Source organism: Micromys minutus (assembly GCF_963924665.1).
Source record: "Micromys minutus genome assembly, chromosome: 20".
NCBI lineage: Eukaryota > Metazoa > Chordata > Mammalia > Rodentia > Muridae > Micromys > Micromys minutus.
The window spans coordinates 29,150,895-29,172,779 of record NC_137955.1 but is presented as its reverse complement, the minus strand read 5'-3'; the positions used below and the strand labels follow the sequence as shown (position 1 = coordinate 29,172,779).

Below are 21,885 nucleotides of genomic sequence, written 5' to 3'. Positions count from 1 at the left end.
AAATTTCAGCTTTAAGTCGTGGGAGACGTCTCTGTTGAGACTGTAGGGACGTCTTGAAGTCTCAAAACCAAAATCTGAGGTTTGGAACATGTACGGGCCATCACTGCACCAGGGACCGACAGTCCCTTTGTCGGGTTTACAGAGGCCTTAGCTGTGCTTCTCTTTCTTGTTTCTGATTTAGAATGAAACTTCAGTGAGGGCGAGAAAGATTGTTAGCAATAGATTACTGTTATGGAAGCAGGACGGGACCAAATTTGCAAGTGCCATAGGACAGGCATTCCAGCCTGAGCGTCAGTTTTCTCTGAGGTTCTCTCGCTTCACGCTGACCTTACCAGGGAGGCTTACCCTAAAGAACAAAAACTTCAGTGTACAGACAGAACATCTGTCTTGACAGCCCAATCCAAACTTGACTAAGCTATGGCTTCTGTATCTGATTCACATTCTTTCCTGAGCAGGCCCCTTCAGTACTTTCTCACAGGCAACCCTTTTCCTCAACAACCTGCAACATTTGGAAAACAGTTATATTTGCCTTTTTCTCTTTATTCTTTAGAAAGCAAGGGTATATCCAACCAGCTCAATGCTAAGGCTTTCCAATGTAATTAGCTGCCATTCTGTGCCTTTAATTACAAGAAGGAATCAATTGCTGCCCTTCCGATGCAATTCCAGTAATCTGCACACTTCATTTTTTTTAATCCTTAAGCATTTCAAAGTCAGCTTCCAGTCCACTTCTTGACATGTAAAGTAACAGGCGATTTCTCACGGAGCCCCATGCTCTACCCGCAATGTGGCATTCCATTCTGTAGCTCCCTGCTGCACCTCTTCACAAGTCTGTTATCTAAGTACTGCAGGGTTAGAAAACTACAGCATACTCATATAGAGCTTCTGGTCTAGTGGGGATAGGCAAGCTGAAATAGAACAGCACTAGAATATTCTAGCAAGTGCTAGAATAGAAAGGAGCACAGGGTTCAGACTTGAGTGGAGTGAGGGGTCAGGTCAGAGCTGCCAAGTGAAGGAATTAATTCTAAAGGATACTAGGCAGCTAAAGAACTCGGTGTAGATCGGACGCCAGACAGAAGAACTGCAGGCGCAAAGGCAACAGTAGTAGGATCTGGACCCAGCAGGCTGGCACGGAGCGGAAAGAGTACAGGGCATAGGGCTCGACTGATAGACATGACCACTGAGGTCTTGCTGGTTCTCTAGCCATTGTCCAAAGAAGAATCCGAAATCATTCATCAAGGCTGTGAAGATCGTTCATTCAAAGACTATTTTCTCAGTACCTATATAATAGGAATTTGCCAATCAACCAAAAATCAGAATAAAAGACAAGACATATTATTTTTGTAGGACCCCCTTTCGGGGACCCCCACTTGAGTCTCAGGACACAGGGTCACCCAATGAAACACGAGAGACCTTCTTGTTGCAAAAACATGAGGTAGTTTAATGACAGTGCTCCGGGCCGATACCTATTCAGTTTATATTCTGATGGGAGAAGACTAGTAAAACATATACCTGCTTGTCCTAGGGAGAAAATGGAGTTGCAGTTCTACTCTAAGGGAAGGAAGGCAGGGACGAGAGGAAGAGGCTGCATGTGAGAGGAGACTACTTATAAGATAACTGAACAGAAGCTAAAGGAGGCAAGGAGCTGGGTACAAGGATCATGAGAGGAGGACTGGGTACATGGATAACTAGAGGAGGACTGGGCACATAGATAACTAGAGGAGGACTGACATGGATCACAAGAGGAGGACTGGGTACATGGATAACTAGAGGAGGACTGGGTACATGGATAACTAGAGGAGGACTGGGTACATGGATAACTAGAGGAGGACTGGGTACATGGATAACTAGAGGAGGACTGGGCACACAGATAACTAGAGGAGGACTGACATGGATCACAAGAGGAGGACTGGGTACATGGATAACTAGAGGAGGACTGGGTACATGGATAACTAGAGGAGGACTGGGTACATGGATAACTAGAGGAGGACTGGGTACATGGATAACTAGAGGAGGACTGACATGGATAACTAGAGGAGGACTGACATGGATAACTAGAGGAGGACTGGGCACACAGATAACTAGAGGAGGACTGACATGGATCACAAGAGGAGGACTGGGTACATGGATAACTAGAGGAGGACTGGGTACATGGATAACTAGAGGAGGACTGGGTACATGGATAACTAGAGGAGGACTGGGTACATGGATAACTAGAGGAGGACTGACATGGATAACTAGAGGAGGACTGACATGGATAACTAGAGGAGGACTGACATGGATAACTAGAGGAGGACTGACATGGATAACTAGAGGAGGACTGGGCACACAGATAACTAGAGGAGGACTGACATGGATCACAAGAGGAGGACTGGGTACATGGATAACTAGAGGAGGACTGGGTACATGGATAACTAGAGGAGGACTGGGTACATGGATAACTAGAGGAGGACTGGGTACATGGATAACTAGAGGAGGACTGACATGGATAACTAGAGGAGGACTGACATGGATAACTAGAGGAGGACTGACATGGATTACCAATGTACATGCTAAGTTCCCACTCTTTTAGGCCAATGTCAATGTCCGATGGGAGAGGACGGCGTGAGTCAGAAAACAGCACCACAGTGAAGTCCGTGCAGAATTTACACGAAGGTAGAGTTGGCAGGTTATGCCAGTGTTGGGGAGGTGTAACAGGAGACAAAAACAGGAGTTAGCAACTGAAATAACGGAATAATCCTTTCGGGTAGGAAGAACACTGAGAGGAGACGCAGGGCTGAGGGTGGAAACTGAAAACTGTTTTGTTTTAGATGCATCAGTCAGCTACCTAATTAAAGATCTGCATGTCCTCATAGTCTAGGTATTTGAGTATTGCTATATTCCATAGACAAGAGCCTAAAATATGAGGAGGAGATTTGGCTTTGGGCATAAATCAGGAAACAGCACACAGATGTTACCAAAGTCACAAGACAGAATGAGATCACCTATGGTGCAGAAGTCAGGGACGATTTCGATGGTAGCACATTGCGGATAAACTAGTTGGTGTAGTCACCGGACAGCTGCTGTGAGTCGACTCTCGGTTCAAACACATAAAATGGATCTGAGGTACAAGCTGATAGAAAAAAATGACTTCACAGCATCCTGAGACAGCTTTAAACTGTCCATCTCTTAGGCTGAGGACAAAGTGCCCTCAAAATACCAAAGAGTAGCACAGAGTCAGGGAGAATCTGGGGGCCTAGGAGTCTACTCTTCTTGCAAAAGGATGCCCTACTATCCTGTCTTTGAATGACCAAACCACTAGGCTTCCCATCCTTTACATCGTTTTAAGTGTTACTGCTTTTAAGTGGGTCTCCCTGTCAGTCACATTCCTCCTGTAACACCTTGATGGCTATGAAGTGACCAGGTGATCGGAACTGGGGGGGCAGCGATCTGTGATGTTATTAGGTGGTAACGAAAGGACATGCTCCAGAAATACCAGAGTTACACTGTTAGGACTCGGGAGGAAGCCAGGTCAGGAGAGGACACAAAGATGACTCCTAGGTTTCTGATCCACAGGACGGGAGAGCTGATGCTGTCATCAACCCATTACTCGGGGAAACTTCAAGAAGACCAAGGTGGAAAAGGTTATATTCCATCTTGACACCTGGAACTGGAGCTCGGGATAGAAGTGACCCTAAAGAGATCAGCTCCAAGTTCCCTGCAAGTGAGGTAAAATTGCTGACACACACATGCGTGGACTGAGTAGTAGACATGGTCTACTAGCAGGAGACATGGTCTAGCTGTGACCTCTTAGATGCCCACGTGTTTACTAGCTGGAAAGAATAAGCTGAACATGCTAAGGATGCTAAGACACAGTAGTTAAGAAAAGAGGTATGGAAAAATCCAGAATACTGTGTGACAGAAGCCAATAGAGATGCCATTCAAGGAGGGAGCAGTCGTGTGAATGTTTAACAGCCTTTAAAATATGTGCTTATGACACATCTTCCTCTTGCCAACAGAGCTGCTGGTACTATTCGTTTCTGAGAGCTTTCTGTAACAATACTTTATAGAGCCACCATATGGATCATAGTTTTATCATTTGCTATAACCAGTATGGTAAACGCTAATTTTAAGACAGCAAGGCTGATACACTCATTTGTAGAGGCTGTACTTCCGCAGCACCCATAATGCCAGCCTTGGGGAAACTCAGGCAAGAGGACGGCTGTGAGTTCGAAACCAGCCTGGACTACAGAACAGAACCTTACATCAAAATAACAAAATCAAAGCAATCACACCGCTGGCTCCGAAGGGAATGACCGTGGAAAAGAGCCAGGCCCTGTCCATGCAGCCCTGCCCTGGGCCTGCTTCATCAGCTCACACTTTACCAGAGCCAGCTAGGATTAGCACAGCGGAAAGCAGGCCCCGTGCCTAAGACCCTAGAGGAAGAGCAGGAGGCCACTTGAAGCACGTATTTTCCAGAGTCCATCAGGGGAGCTATTCTTAAGCTACGTGGCATGCTTTGGCTACTTCTCACATAAATCAGGCCCTTTGGATATACATGATGTTTCTTCTGTAGTTAAGAAGAGTCAGCACACAACTTATGTTTTCCTAAGCAAGATGCAAGACACTAGCTCCCAAAAGGTTCATATTTTCTAAAGAATTCAAAGGGCAGTTCATTCCTCATGGCAACCACCCCGCTCACTTAAAACTGAAGAGGCGCTCGTGACTCTTGTCACAGCGTGTGGCATATGACAGAAGCACAGCCCTCACCCAGGGAGTGGGACTGAGATGAGAAATACCTGAACTCCACGTTCTCTCTACTTCCAATACTTAACATCTCGGAGCTGCAGAACTATGGTTCAGTTCCAGGCAAAGAAAACCACACACAACAATTTTAAAAGTATGAAAGAATTGCTATTAGCATCAACACAATAGAGGCCACACAGAAGAACACAGGGTGCACACCATCTTCCACCTAACAGAACCCCAGCTTTCCCGATAGGCAGTTCCTAAGGGGCTTCTCAGGGCTTAGTCGGAAGCCTTCCCAGATCCGGGAGTGCTAGACAGGCTTTTCCCACCACCTGGGCATACACCGACAGGTTTCAGGGTAAACAAAAACTAACACGGTCTGGTTTTGGACGGCACAAGTGAGAGGAACGTGGCTGGTTTACTCTGTCTGACTATCCTCTTCTCTGTGCTTCCTTCCAACTGTGCCCCAGAACCAACGTGGGCCCCACCGCCTCTCTGTTCATTCATTTCCCTTGCTTCCCTGGACTCGGTGTGAAGAAAGCCACTGCACGGAAACCGACCCTTACCAAATTCACAATGGCTAAATCCTGGCCATCTATGAGGGTCCGACATCACAGACCCACGACACATTCCCTGCACCCTGTAACTAGAAGAATCTTTTCCTGACCGTGTAAGCCCAGCAACTGGTCTGTGTCTCTGTAGTATCTGACATTACATACTTCATTCACAAACATTCACAAGTACAGTTATTCTCTGTCACACTTTTACAATGAGCACGTGTGTGCGTGTGTGTATGTATACGGATATACATACACACCTTATATTGAAGAGTATTTATTCCTGTGGGTAAGAAGAGTGACTATCATAGTCACCGAGAGATAAGGGATTAGTTAAACATGTATCTGGGCCTCCTGTTCCCTTCTAAGGAGTAACTGAGGACACTCACCGTTAAGTGCCCTTCATGATGGTCTGGGAAATGAATGAACAGGTACTCTGTAGCTACCAGCTGCATTATGGAGTCACCTAGAAATTCCATCCTCTGGTTGTGGCCTCTGAAAATGAAACACCACTGTAAATAAACCAGGAAGTGCTTGTGGATTTTAAGAAACACATGCTTTTTCAGATTACAGCCTAAAAATATAATTTGTTCATTTTGTTTTAAAGCATAAAACTAAATATAGTAAGTACCCTGATACCCTCAACTGTGGGAAAATTCTGAAAATAATTCTTTTAAATGTAATTTTTATTTAATCATGGGCATGTGTGGTGTGTGTTTATGTTTTTGTGTACAAGTACATGCACACAAGACCAGAAAAAAAAAAAATCACCTGATCCAAGTGACTTATATTTGTATCTGACTCGAACCAAGCTCAAGTCCTTAGAGAGCAGTAACGACTCTTGACCACTAACCCATCTTCCCAGCTCCAATGGCAGTACTTTAAGGAAAAGTGAGTAAGTTTCTTCCCAGCTCCAATGGCAGTACTTTAAGGATAAGTGACTAAGTTAAGACTGGTGAACAGCACCTGGCCAGTAACACAGCATTACTGAAATGTAAAGTAAAATATAAAACAATGCTCTTGAAAGAAAAGAGCCCCTAATTATTTCTCTAAACCTATTAAATATGTATGTTATTTATTCACATCTGCAATTTAATTAACAAATGTTTACAAAATCTATGTCTTTAATCTTACAGTTTAAAGAGAGCTGGGAATTTTCCATTCAAGGGAAGGGAGAAATGTTTTATAGAACATAACAACTCCTACACAATCAAACCTCCAGTTTTACTACTTTTCTTTCTCTCTTTTTTTCTTTTTCGCTGTTCTGAGGGCTGAACCCAGGGTTTTAATCTCTAGAAAAGTTTTTTCTATTTTCAATTTCAATAGTCGTAACAAATTTATCTAAAGTAGGAGTTAGAAAGCATATCCTCTCATAGCCTGTTGGAAGGTTTTTGTAGAGATTGGTCACAATTTTTTTTTTTTTAAATCTATGGCTATTTTTAAGGTATTATGACATATCATAACAAACAGACCACACGGTCTTCAAAGTATGTATAATTCTTAGTCCATGTCTCAGTTTACTTCCTTCAGACCTCAAACTTCAAGACATCAAGATAGCAATGGAGCCGAAAGCACAGGAGAGGGGTGGCGTGTCTGCCCTGAAGTCCTCTGGAAGGTCAGGAGCCCTCCACTCACAGCGTCAGGTGGTTAAAGCCCACGGTTCTGAGTGTGAAGGCCCGCGCCAGAAGCCGGACGTGAGTGAAGATCACTCCAATCGCTTCTTCAAACTCGGTAAGTTTCTGTAGAACTGGGGAAGTTTCAATAAGTTGTCGATCCGTATTTGGCTCTTGTAGCTTCAGAAAGAGAGAGAGAGAGAGAGAGAGAGAGAGAGAGAGAGAGAGAGAGAGAGAGAGAGAGAGAAATTGAAATTCACAGTTTTTGTTACAAGAGTAATTATCAATTCTTGGACACTGTTCTGTAAAATTCCATCTCCCGTGGGCAGAAATTTGGGAAATGCCAAATAAAACCTGAAAGCCTCTTTCTCAGCTCTTAGAACAGCAAACAAACCTAATATTTAAAGAAGGCTCAAATAATATTTTCCAATCTTCATTCAAATTTCAAGGCCAAGTTCTGTACATAGATAGTTCAAAATCTCTGGTATTAGACTAACTCTCTAAGGAAGACGCAAGCTAAAGAACTGCTGCCATATACGTGTGTGTGTGTGTGTGTGTGTGTGTGTGTGTGTGCGCGCGCGCGCGTTCATGCATGCCTAGAGTGGGAATTGGTTTTTCTGACAGGTTTCTAGGAGCTGCCCTTTATGAGTCTCTGGTTTTGGAGGAAGTAGACCACTTTGCATACTGAACATGTTGTACACACTGTTTTGGCAAATGAGCGCCATTAAAACTGAATTAGCTTCCGGTGGATATTATTATCCCTCTAGACAGGTGGTGCTCCATGTAACAATGAGCCTTTAACAACTGGTTAAGAGAAAATGTAACTAAAATTAGCATTTTCAACAATATTGGGTAACTTATTTTTACTAGAACCTTCTTACAGCGCTGAATTGCCGTTTATTATCATAAACCCTGCATGAACATCTGATCACTGGTGACTACTATTCTTTATGTTAAATATATATTTACACATAACATGTGTGACTAGGGGAAATACGCATATCCTAAACTAAAGCAGAAGAAAAGGCCAGGAAAAGAAACTTTTAAAGCTAACTGAGGAAAAGCACATCACCACGTGTAGATCTTTTAAATTCCTAACTCCCGGATAAGCGGGTATCATACAGCACTAAATCTTTAATGTGTAGTAAATTTTCTACAATCAATTTAGCAATATCCATTTAGTACTGGTTCTACTTTGTTTTAACTATGTCTAAGATCGCCTCTAACACCACTTGCCCCCAATGGCAGGCATGTGGAGTGCGGGCTCCAACACTGAGTAAAGCGCCTGTCGGGAGAGGGTTATTCCTCCACGGCCGCTGTTTGTCTCTCAGGAGCACTGGCACCAGGCTTTAGGGAGCACAGACAACACGTGTGCATTTTACTACTCCTTTCTGACACTTCCCTGAGACCCAATGTAAGGTCATTAATTGTGGGGAAGAGAACCAGAGAGAAAAGGTGGGGAGGAAGGGAAAGGCAGCCATGGAGCAGCGGGGCACACTGCAGACAAGACGGTCGTACTCACTTGCAGAGGGTGGAGCGGATAATTGAGCCAGACTTCTCTCAGGTCCTGGAAAATGGAACGATGTCGTTAGTGCTCAAGAGAGTCGTTGAACACACTCGAGAGTACTAAATAAAACGCCGTTATTTGAAATGCTGAACTATTTCAGATGCTGACTCCACTCACTGCAAATTCAATAGTGCTAGCAAACTAATTTTTTAAAAGTGTATTATTCACCACTCAAAGTGCCTATAGTGACTGCAAGTAGCCTATTAGGCGGGGGGAAGGAAGGAGCCTTTCAAAACTAAGTTCCATGTCTGCTGAACCTAACACACTGGATTACACTCCTGCTGTCACAGCCCAGACCTGGGGATCTGCTGCAGCGACTGTCACCTGGCACCCTCTGATTTCACTTTATTGTCACGAGTCTGTTTCAGAGGAAGCGGGCACACCTCACGTCACGTTCCTGAGCCTTCACAAACTCTGAGACCGTGCTTGGACGGGATTCATATAAATGTTTACTTGAAATATGATAATAAATAAACTCTTTGGGAAATCCTGGTATATTACCTCAGTGGCTGAGCTAAATCCAGAAGCAGTTAGAATTCCGATTTCCTTGAGGGGAAAAGTAATTTTCTTACAGGTTCAGAGTCTAGGGAACCTCTTCTACCTGGATCTACTCTTGGCCCTTGATGCTAGGCTTTTTTTAAATAGGCGAGAAAAAGAACCTGAAATGTTTTTCTAAAGTGTTGGTCGGATACAGGAAAGTTTAGGATCATTTGTGATAAAATGAGATAGAAGCTCAATGGTTCTGAACAACTAAAGCACTGATGTTCTCAGGCACTGTTTAAAGAAAGGGTTTAAATATCAAACTGTTCTTTAAAGGCACAAGAAAGGACTTCTGTTAACCAAATCAATAAGCTCTCCCTTTTATTCCCCAGTGTCAGCCCCTCCTCACACTCCCAGTGTTCCCTCCACGTCTTGTTCCCCCTCCCCCACGAAAGGATGAACTTCCCGACAGCCTCTGGCCACCCGTCTCCTCTTGTGTGCGGCACCATTCCTCCCACGTCCACCCCCGCTTCTGTCTGGATTCTTTTATTCCGCTACAGTGACCTCTCATCTACGCCATGACTGGAAACACCTTACGGACATCTTTACCTCACATGCACTAGGGAGTGTGGAAGCTCGGGCAAAGAGCCTAGGTTTAATTCTGAGTGCATGCTGGTAACTTACTTATTCTTCCCAGGCCTCTATTTCCACAAGTATAAACTGAAGCTAATCCTGGGTCCTTCCTTCAAATTGGTCCCCGACAGTAGCTCAGTGAGTAGGGCACTGAGAGCATGGGCAGGGCAGTCAGAACACCATGATCGACAATCACATGGATAACTCAGCTTTCCCTCCCAACCTTTCCCAGTGTCTCCAGAACTCAAGACTCATGTGACACTGATTCATTTCCTTCTCGATGCTTCATGTTTTCCACTTAAAAATACTTGTGATTTCTCCTGGGTGTCCATGGCCATCCGTCTTACAACCAGACAATTCCACGCGTGTCTGTTTCCTTTTATTCACCCCAGTGTAGTGTCAGAGAAAATACACTGCAAAGATCTAGACTGGGGTCTGACAACACTGTTAATCAGCTCTAGGTTTATGACTTATTCCTAGAAAATGCTCAAGACTGACTGGGCCATTCATTAACATAGCATATTGATATTAAATACCCATTATGTATTCCGTTACTAAGATAAATAGGACACAACTCTGTCCTCCGAGAGGCCTAATGAGGAATAACAGAGCTTGCATACCTGTAGTAGGTCCCTTAATAGTGAAAAATCATTTTAAACTACACCCCAGCTGCCTGTTTCTCAGACAGACTAAATCTCTTATGAAAAGCAATGGATGGACTTGAGGTAAGCTCACTGACTGAGGTCAGGCTACCAAGCTGGGAGGAAGTGGGCACCAGAGGAAAAGCTTTACTCTGCCCAGGGTTACCAAAGAGGACTTTAAGAATAGAGGAAATCTAGCAAGTCCCAGAGAGGGTGAGAACCAAACACCAGGCAGACACAGGCAGCAAGGAGAATGTCTCAGGATGGCATAAAGACGCTGTGGACAAAAAATGGAGACCGAAACCAGCAGAACCATCAGGGGAAAATTTCATCCCAGCCCTCAGAAGGCAGTGGTCGGTGACTCTTTCTAAGTTCAAGGCACCCCTGTTCTACACAGTGAGGTCCTGGTGAGCCAGGGCTACTTACTAAGGCTGTTTAAAACAGCAACAAAACCCCACTGAAGCCTTCTATATGTCACGCTATATAGACTTTGGGGGCTAGTAGTCAAATATCTTCAAAGTGGAAGCCTGTCACCCCCAGAGCACTGGGGGATGGTGACCCACAGTTAACAGGCGAGAGAGGAGGGGCCCTGGGAAGAACGCGGGACAGCTTCGGGGGAAGCAAAGCCGGAGTCACGCAGTCAAGTGATGAAAATTTAAAACTAAATGGATTTACAGTGGCGGGTTGGGGGGAGCTTAGGGCAGAAAAGAGTCTAAGGCTTGTGATTTAAAGATAAAAATAAAAGCAAAGTATGCTCGAGACAAAAGGCGATGGGGCCAATACTAAACCTGTTAAAAATGCCAAGTCTGTGGAAGACCCGTACCAGGCTGCTCAGAAGCAATTTGAAGAGACACCTTTTCCAATTTCTAGCAGGCCAGAGAAAGGCTTGGGTCAGAGATGCTGGGGACAGATGTGTAATGAGAAAAGAGAGAAGATAGCAAAGATGATGTAATGCCTTTCAATTGTTGTAAGAGGGCCCTCAGGGTACACTTTCCACACAGGCAAACTCACTGGCTAGGCCTGAAGGCTTATACAAACTAAAAGCACATAGTTTTTAGGGGGAAAAAATGTGAGGTGAGGCAGAAAAGACAAGATATCCCCACTATGGAAAGGGCCAGGATGAGAGAACTGTTGTCAACAAGGACATTAACAGGAAATAAGGCCTCCTTCCCAGCCGCCTGCAGGAGAGAAGTCAAAGGACCCTCTCTGTGAGTACCTAAGGCCATTCTGAATACACCGACCTCTCAGCTGCCTCGCTCTTCCCCGTCCCCTAAAAACAACTACTGGGCTAGGTTGCTAAACCACCTCACAGAAGCACTCAATTTCAAACTAACCCCTTCTCTTAATTTGTCACACACATAGCAGCCAACCAACACCATCTGTTCAGCACCGGCCCCAGCCTTAAAGCCCTTAGCCTGTCTCCTCGCCAACACAGACACCCCTGAGTTAGAGAGTTCATCAACCTGCATAAGTTGTCTATGTTTTTCCTCTCTGTGTTCAGCTTATTACATGTCCATAACACCACCACCAAGACCAAAACACACACACACACACACACACACACACACACACACACACACAGTTTGTCCATGTTTCGCCCATTCAGTAGCTAGTAGATTCCAGCCAATTTGGAAATGTCAGTCACGTTCAAAGGCTCCAGCGTGTATACATGGAAATTCAGAAGCAGAGCATTACTGAGCCTTACTCAGTTTTACAAGAGACACCAAAATGAATTCTGAACCTCAGCTGTTCCATTTGTAAGATAATGCTCAGGCTTGGCTTTTCCGCTCAGACCCTTCTTCACTTGGCCCTTTAATAAGTATTCAGTGCTGGGCAGGTCAGCGCCACGTGGGCGCTGGAAGTGTAAGATAAGCTTACTAAGTAGACAAGTGGGACAGAGAAGTTTAAAGGGGGGGGGGGGGGAGTCTGAACACAAGCAGATCCAATTAAGAACAAGGAGAGAAAGCCACGGGGAGGGGCACCGGAGTGGGTGCAGGTTAAGCCGGGACAAAGGAGCAGCGACAGCGGAGGTGAGGGGAACACTCAAGGAGGCAGGAGAGGGCTGCTCAAGCTGCTGACAAAAGATAAAAGTCAGGACGGGGATATTTTAAAATTTGAGAAAAAAGTCTTAAAATACATGCCATCTGCTCCAGACACACATCAAGATGCAGTTGTTTGTGTATGTAGGGCAAGATGGGCAACCATGGGTCTGCAGAGGGCTCTTCTCTCACAAGCAAATACACCAACATAAAAGTCATCACATCTCTAGAAAAACAATCTATAATTCTTGGACATACCATGGAGGTTGCATGTTTAAAAGTATTGACTTTTAACTACACAGAGCAATGCGGTCGTTAACACCAGACAGCGTGTACGGTGAGGGCTTCGCCAGACTAACAGCAGCAGTGTGCTGTGTGATTCATTCTTCAATGAGGATAACATTTCGGTCTGGAATACACGGCTGCCTTTCCCTTTTAATGCCACACCGGCTTGTTTTGGTACAGAAAGCATTTAGGACGCTTTAGAATACGCAGCAGTAAAAGGACATCTCTGACAATATTAATGGCTTAAAACATTAGCAACACAAACTATCTTAGAATCTTAAAAAAGAGAAAACCTGTAATTTGCTTCAGAAAAAAAAATTCTCCTAGGTTATTTATTCATAGGCCCATCAGAAACTACTGTCTAAAATAAATATGTTCCTCTGGTGTAGCTAATTTACAAAACAAATCACGAAGAAACTAATATCGTTAACTGAGCCTGCATGGGGCAAGTATTCACATATTTAAAACTGTAGGATCATAATTATCCTAGAAAATCTACAGAACGTAACAACTCCTATTGTATTAGTAATGCACATTTAATCTAGACATAGTTAAATGATCTTTCCACAAGGAAAGATCATGAGGTTAAAAAAAAAAATCCTGGAAAAAAAAGTCACAGAACTCTCCCGTCAAGCACCGCACAAGCTGATGGGGCCGTATTTGTCACCCACTACCTACGAGAGGCTGGCATTTACTTTCTCCCCACAGTCTTTTCAAGAAACAGAACTTCTGTGCTGATACACAGTGGAGGAAAAGAGATGAGTTATCATAAATACCGGATCATTAAAGAGTAAGCGTCCAAATAACTGTTTGGCTTCCTCCAGGCTTCCCTCCAAGTAAACAGCTCCTAGATGAAAGGAAGCAATGTCAAAAGGAAGGCTGCATTAATATTCAGAGAAAATTACACAGCTCTATAAAAAGCAAAAAGTCAAGCTAGACCCAGTCGCAGAAGAGAGCCTAGGCGCTAAGAGGAGACTGTTTTAAAGGCTCATTCCTGCCCTTAGCGATGCTTTTGTGCTAAAATTCAGACTGCCACATAAAGTTAATTCACTAAAATTTGTAAGGAGAAGAGGCTAAATATGAGCTGTCATGAGAGATAAGGCATATAACCTATTAAGGAGACAAAATTTAACCATGCTTCTGTTTTTAAAGTGCATATTTTAAAACAAACATATACACGTTTTTTTTAAAAAAAAAAAAAAAGTCATACAGATAAAACCAGAATCTAGGTCAATAAAGTTTTCTAAAAATAAAAGCCAGGCTAGGCTCCACTTTTAATTTGAAATAATGAAGTACTGTAAATGCACTTAGCATTAATCATAAGCTGTAAACACTATAGCAACAATTTAACTTGGTAGCAAAATAAACCTAGAGTAGAAAAGTCCTATTTTCTTAAAAATCAAAATGTTCTGTCTTCGGAATGGCCACATTTCCATGTATAAGCTACAATGCTAACTAAGAAGCTTTTGATCAATAAATATTACTGAATGTATCAACAGTTCCATCAAGAATGATGCAACAGCAGCTGTGGTTCAGGGGCTGGCAGGCACCAGGGTCACTACTCCACACTCCTCACCGCCTCTTCTCGGGGCAGCCTGGGAAAATCGTCAGAAGATTCTCGAGATTCAGGCTCGGGGCTCACTGGTGCAGGATTCAGTTCTATGGAACTCTACTCTAGAACTGGGCTGCCAGGACCAGGGCGACTCTTTCAAGAACTCCTTGAAGAAGTGACACTACCTCCATCTCTGACAGGCAAATGAACATCAGGGCTTGGATTATCTGCCAGAGACGGGTTTGTAACACAAGTGATGGAATCCTGTCCGCTCGAGCCTGAAGCCAGACCATAACCCTGCCAAATTGTGTGGACAGGACACAATAATTCCATGTGAAAAGCTCTCTGGAAATACAGCTATTTATGAAAAACACACAGCTTAGAAAGAGTGGAGAATTGTTAACATTCTTTTGGCACTATCATCAGTATAAAACTATAATAGGAAACTTCTGTGTGCATTTCCGAAGAAAGGGAGCAAAAAAGTACAAAGGTCTTTGAGAAATAAATGTACTTAATCATTTATTTAAAAGCAAGAAACTGTTGGTTGACTATAACATTTTATTATAAAGTGCATTTCAATTACCAACTAATTAATTCTCTATTAATTTTCCCACACCAACAGCTAACCATATGCTATAGTTATAAAGCCAACAATAGTTACACAGATTCAAAACCAAGGATTCGAAAGATTTTTTTTTCAAGATAATAAAATCAGAAAATCTTACAAGCAATTTAAAATGTGTTCAAAAGCCACACTGGGACATTACTAGCAACTTAGTTCCTGTTTTCTTGTGTGTGTGTGTGTGTGTGTGTAATACAGAAAGTAAGCCATCTACATATAAATTCACTCCAACACAGAACTGCTAAGCATGACATCAGACACTGAGAATGCACTAACTAGAAAGCATGATTGATTCCTTAGAATCAATTCCTTAGTTACCGAAGTAACTACAGCACAGTGTGGAGGTGCTCACATGCTTGGGAACAGGTAACTATGGTGCTCACATGCTTGGGAACAGGTAACTATGGCGCTCACATGCTTGGGAACAGGAACTTGTACTGTAAGCTTCTACAGTGATCTTCATGCACTCTGCGACAAGCTCAATACATACAAGAAACAGATTTTAAAGGAAATTACCTATCAATGCTTCAAAACAGTTGGCCATTGCATGCCGGAGGTCTGATTCTCTACATAGGTCGGGCCCATGGGCATACAGCATAAATCGATCCAGTTCAAGTTTCTATAAAATCCAAAGTGACAAAAAGTGAGGACATTTACCAAAAGAGCCTTGTATATCCTGGGGAAAGGAGCAACGGTGAAATGCATGGACCTCATGCAGGTTTATCAGGTGCTTAGTCTAACACTTACAAGAAATCCACACAGTCCTGCCCAGCTGAAGGATTTTCCAAATGCCAACCGTCAGATTTGGCATCAGAAATGACTAGACCTGACTTTTCAAATCTAAGTGCAAACCAAGTATGAGACCTCACTAAAAAAGATTCTGCTATAAGAACATGGGTGTTTGGATTCACTTAGAGGATGCAAATCTAACCCAAGGGTGTAGCCAAGAGTCTGAGTCTTTGGAAAACACTACATGGATGATGTCTGGTGCCACACCGAACAGGTGAGGTTTGGCTCCTTTACCTTGATTTCCACATCTACTCAGTTCAGATCCTAATATACAATTAAATATAAGTCCTTTTAGAGCTAGACCCAAACAAACACATACTTCCTTATAAAATTCCTGAGACTTTCTCATAAAAGGAGAAAGATACAAAATTACATAAATATGTATTAAATCTGTTTCCATGTTCATAAAATTAAAATTGTAAATACTTCCTAAACAAATGTCTAAACATACTAGGGTAAGACACAAGCTAATGAACAGCTGTAATCTTGTCAGCCTTTGGGTTAAAGACGCTCAGACTCGATCCATATCCACTTGGACTGGAACGACTGCTAAGAATCTAGGGTATAAAACATCTTGACTACCACAAAGATAACAGCACAAAGTTCCTTAAAAAAGAAGGAAAAAAAAAAAAAAAAAAAAAAAAAAACACTTGATCCCAAAGTGCCAGAGTTTATACTAGACTATGTAAACGTCATCTGTTTCACAGGCTCAGTGGGAAATACAATTGCTATCTCAGGAGTCCTGCTTGGGAGCCGACTGCAAACGGCATGTTTTATGTTAGAAACAATTATTCTGGAGAGCTGTGGAGTTCCAACTTCTCGCACAGCCCACTCTCGCAGCCTTGACTTTCTGAGTAGGCTTTAGCAGAACTCTGAAGGAAAGTGAGCCCTGGTGTGAAGCCCCTAAGATGCACAGCAGTTTTCAGTCCTTCTCCAGCTCCTGGCTCCTCAGCAGCTGCGGGGCTACTGCTCCAGAAAAAAGTGGGACCACCTCAGTCTTCTGCTGGAGACAAACGCTACAGGGAAGGAAGCTCGGGGATGTCTGGGGAACTTTGTAAGATAATTTATCCTGTCTGGTTCTCCAGAAAGATTTATATTTGATTATATATGAAGATAAGAAATAAGTAACTTCAGAAATCAAATAAAAGAAGAATATGGCTGAAGACACCATATTCTCGGCACAAATCTCAGGATTCCAAATCGCAGAACTGTGCTAGGGTGGGTTTGGTGAAATAAGACCGTGTAGCAATCCCTGAAGGGGAACCCTGGCCATCCAGTCATTCCTCGTGGCTCTAGATAGCATCCACTGTACTACGTAAAGACTTTCATTTTCAATTACATTCTCCAGTGCCTCCAAGGGTGGCTTGCAGCCCTCCACTGTAACTGTGGTAATGAACTACACCAAGTAAAACAATGCTTTTGTGCTGACACAAAAAACGTAGGCTGAAAATTGCTACACTTTTAATATTATTAACATTCTTACACAACCAAATCAACAAGCCAGTCAAAATGAGTCTTTTCCAACTTTTATATCAAAATGAAGGGGAAGGGGAAGAAACTACTTCAGGCAAAAGCAAAGGAAAGCTTTTCCAATAGACACCGATGTCCAGGAATTTAAAAGCTTTCGTTCTTTCTGATGTTGCATAAACACAAAAGCCTATAAAATCTGAGAATTTTTTGTAAGAACAATGATAAACAACACTAAAAATAGCTGCTACAAATTCATTTACATCTTTGTGTGGTTTCTATGAACAAAAATCATGAAACCCACTTTAAATAGACTCATAAAAACTCTTAATTTCATTTAATTCTCATAACCAGCATGGGTGTGGAAGCTAATGGCGTTATCCACTCGAGATGTGAGGCTTTGGGAGAGAACAACTGTCCTACATGTAAACCCACACAGGGTGTAACACGGGGATGGACAAAACATAAGGGGCCACCAAAATGACCATGCTCCTCTCTGGTATGAGAAACTGTAAGACACATGGAAATGGCAACACCAGCTCAGAGCAGGGGGATAACTTCCTAGCATGACTGTTCCGTCAGCCACTCAGCTAAGTCAAAGAGGCACGCATACAGCCTAAATCTTAATTAATGGGATTTGTGATTTGGAGATTCTCAAAGGTCCAAAAAAGTGTCCCGTATGGATGTGAACTGTCTGAAATATTCTGTTCAGAGCTATAACTCTGCCTGTTAACATAAATTAATACACAAATGTATTACAAAAGTACTTCATTTCTTTTGTAAAGCTCCCATGTTCCTTTCCCCCAAATGCTTAGCTGATGGTGGACATCTGGCCGTTTTTTACTCATCTGTTTTCAAGTTACCCCACAGCTGAGTTCATTAGCTGCTGGCGAAATTCACAAAGGTAACAGACCAAAACAAAGAAGTGAACAACTCCACCATGGTCTGGTCCATAAAGCCCGCCTCCCTGGAATACTCTCAAGAAGGATTCACTCGGCTGCAGCTTTGTGGGCTCCGGAAGCCAATGTCAGACTCCGCAACTGCTTCTGATGTCCGACAGTACCTTTGCAAGCATGGCGAGGTGCTGGTTCTGAACGATGGCGGTCCGGTAGGTTGCCAAGCCTCCTTCCTCCAAGCTAGGAAACAGGTAGTAGAGGTGGACACTGCCGGAAGAGAAAGAACACACAAGTATGCATCACAAACTGCAGCCCTGCAGTACAGACAGAGTGACGTCATGTACTGAGAGACGCTAGTCAGGTGCACTGAACTAATCCGAAGAGTAATTTACGAACACACAGAACCCTAATAGCAACATGTATTCATATGTCCATATGTATTTGTGTTAAAAGACTTCTCTGGGGACAGACACGATGACAGACATCTGCTACCCCAGCATTCTAGAGACAGAGACAAGAAAATCACTGTAAGTATAAAGCCAGCCTGGTGTAACTGGCGAGTTCCACACCAGTCAGGATTAGATAGTAAGACCAGGGCTCAAAAAGTAAAAGCAAATAAAAAGACTTCTCTAAATCTGATAATGATACCATCTGTCACACTTTTGTGATTAATGAGAGCAAACATCTAAAAGTCCAAACTTGGGCCTATAAGCAGATGCCTTTTGCTGGGTAGGATTTTAGGCGGCCCCTGGGGACAATCCAGGGAAGTCCTGAATAGCAACATGGTTGTAAAGTATCAAAAATACAGCAGCCAGGAACAGAGGAGTGAGTGACATCTGGAAGGTTCTATGCAATGAGTCAAGGAACTCCGGGGCAGAGTGGCCAGAGTAGAAGGACCAGAACACATCTGGATCACAGCTGCAGCTGCCCTCTCCTACAGCACTCTCTACGTCATCAAACCTGCTGTCTACCTCAACAGCTTATGTTCTTCTTAGGCAAACAAATGACCGGAAAATAATAAAAATAGTTCAAGATAGTTCCCAGGGAAGTATGGGTCAATGTCACCTCCTTAAGGAAAAGACTGTGAGCACGGAAAGACAAAATGTACTTTCCAGTCTGTACCCCCAATGAACAATCTTAGAACTCGAACGCACGTGCACACACACACACACACACACTCACTCCACCCATGTGCGCCCCTGGTCATTAAAACTACTTGGAAGCTTTACTTCCCTCAAGATTAGAAAGACAGAACAGGATCAAAGGCAAATCCTGGAAGATGAAATGACATTTTAAAATATCATCCTTTCCCTTTCAGATGCAGGATAAGCTCTGAAGCGCCCAGTCCAGGACCAGCTGATCTCCTGTGGCTGTGAACAACTTTAACACATGCTTGACAGGACAGAGGCACCAGCCTTTCATCTTGTAATCTCACTCATCACAGCAGCAGCAAGAGCAGTTGTCAGGGCCAGAGCCACAGACATGTGGCTTTTAAGCTTTCGGAGGAGAAAATACTCAGCATTCCAATGCCTTGCTTAGAATTGCTGGCTAATTACAAAGGAGGTAATGCTTATCAAATGTAATCACTGGGGGGGCTCGATGGGGAAGACCTACTTACCTGGTCAGAAACTCAACAACAGCATCTCCCAGGAACTCCAATCTTTCATTGTGATTAATCCTACAATGAAAATGTAAAAGGCCACTTAAAATAATACATTTAGGACCAGTGAAATGGCTCAACAAGTAAAGATACTGCCAGGATGAATCCCAGGGCCTACATGGCAGAAGGAGAGAATGACTCCAGACAATCTGTCCATGGATCTCCATACATGTGCTATGACATGGATGGACGGACACATGGACACACGTACGGGACACACACACACACACACACACACACACCCATGAGGCAAACATAATTTTAAAAAGCTTTTATTTGAAAAACAAAACAAAAACAAGAAAAAATTCCCAGCATATTTACCTTCCTTCCCTACTCTTGAAAAGGGAAACACAGGGTTAGCTCACTGAGTAACCCAACACCTTACTGGGCTGTCTCTCATATGCAGAGCAATGACTATCTTATCCTGAAGTCACGCAGATCCCACGCAGTAGGAAGGTGTAGTGGTTTGAAGAACGCTGCATAGGCTAGTACATCTGAATACGCAGTCGCCAGGGAGTGGTACTATTTAGAAGGATTTTAATGGTTGGGGGGTGGGAGGGGTGGCCTTGTTAGAGGAACTGTGTCACTGGGGTTTTCGGTTTCAAAAGCCCATACCAGGCGGTGTCTCTCCTCTGCCTATAGACCAGATTCATCTCTCAGCTACTGTTCCTGCACCTGCCTGCCTGCTGCCGTGCTCCCCTCCATGAAGATAATGAACTGACTCTGTAACTGTAAGCCAGCCCCATTTAAATGCTTTCTTTCCTAAGAGTTGCCTTGGTCATGGTGTCTCTTCATAGCAACAGAAAAGTGACTACAAAAGAAGGGGAGAAAGGAGTTCAGTCCTTCATACTACATGGTTCCAACTTTCAAACTCAAGGCTTTCTTCCCTAGCAACTAGACTGAAAACCTTCCAGAGAGGGCAGCTATCACACTGACTATGGTGAGTATCTCTACTCTGATCCGGAGAACTAGAGAGCGTGCATTCCAGAAGAGTTCCTCAGACAGCACCTCATCTCACCTCCAAACTCAACAGGCCTAATGTGTCTCAGTGGCCCCTGCTATCCTCTCCCACCTGTGTGACGGACTCCCGTTCCAACCATGTGTGCATATATGACACATACAAAGCACAAGCCCTATGAACAAATTTCTCACTCTGCCAAATGTACACTATCTTAAAGGATGCTTGGGGGTTTGTTGCTTTCACTACTCCATTACCCAAGGGTGACCAGAAGGATTACATTTTTTTTTTTTTAATTGGGCCAAGCATTGGGTGGTGCATGTCTGTAATCCCGCACTCAAGAGACTGAGGAAGAAAGACTCTGAGTTGAAGGCCAGCCTTGACTACTTAGTTTAGGGCAGCACTGGCTATAAAACAAGACTGTCTCAAAACCAAACCAAACAAAATCCACTGACTCCAAAAGTGTCTGCTAATTACTCTTACTGAAAGTATCAAGGAATAAACATTATTTAAACATAGAATGAGACAACTTTATAGTTCTCTTAGTGTGTGTATGTGTGTATGTCTTATGTGTGTATGTCTACGTATGTGTGTATATGTGTGTGTATGTATCTGTGTGTGTGATGTGTGTGTGTGTATGTGTGCGTGTATGTATATATGTCTATGTGTATGTGTGTGTTTTTTTAAGTTACTCAGTTGTTGTTCTAAGAAATAGAATTGCCAGGTGTAAAGGCTCACACCTATAATACTAGCACTCAGGAGACTGAGGCATGTGGAATACCCTTAAGTTTAAGGCCATCCTGAGTTACAGAATTCCTTGTCTCTCTGTCTGTCCCATGTATGTCTCTCTACACACACACACAAACACACACATACCAATTTAAAAAAAAAAACAAGTTACACTATGCTAGTCTGAGCTATGAAAATAAAAATCCATTTTCTTTGATAGAAAATTTTTTCCCTAACAATCCAAAGTATTATACAGCAAAATCTATTTAACGTGAAACATAAAACCCTGCTAGGAGTTTGGGGGTAGGTGTGAGAAGACAAGCTATATCTGAACTGTAGGCTTTATTAGAGAATAACAAGACATCTAGTCAAAGAACAGGAGCTACTTTAAGTCATATGATTTTAAATGAAGTCTTACTGTCATAAATTTCTTCTAGAACTTGCATAGAGACAGAAGACTATGTCTAGTCTTTTAATTATGAGAAATTGGACCATTCGATTAGCTAAAATCCAAGATCACAGTATTAAAACAGTTTGTTCAATAGTAAATTTACTATTCATTTATATATATATATATATATATATATATATATATATATATGGCTTTGATTTTTTTATTTCTACATCACGACTAAACTCTGGCAATAATCATTACCCTAAAATGGGGACTTA

At 43.0% G+C, this 21,885-nt stretch overlaps 1 protein-coding gene across 3 annotated transcripts in view; it reads right to left on the bottom strand.

Moving 5' to 3' along the window:
* DROSHA (drosha ribonuclease III) overlaps window positions 1–21,885 on the bottom strand; it is a 103,745-nt gene that overhangs the window by 13,199 nt on the left and 68,661 nt on the right. For all 3 annotated transcript variants that reach the window (XM_080933899.1, XM_080933898.1, XM_080933900.1), the window contains exons 23-29: window positions 19,485–19,544; window positions 18,034–18,133; window positions 15,231–15,333; window positions 13,317–13,387; window positions 8,418–8,462; window positions 6,918–7,075; window positions 5,672–5,777 (exon numbers count right to left, since the gene is read on the bottom strand). In XM_080933899.1, coding sequence (XP_080790025.1) covers window positions 5,672–5,777; window positions 6,918–7,075; window positions 8,418–8,462; window positions 13,317–13,387; window positions 15,231–15,333; window positions 18,034–18,133; window positions 19,485–19,544 — 643 coding nt within the window. The remainder of the gene's footprint in view (window positions 1–5,671; window positions 5,778–6,917; window positions 7,076–8,417; window positions 8,463–13,316; window positions 13,388–15,230; window positions 15,334–18,033; window positions 18,134–19,484; window positions 19,545–21,885) is intronic.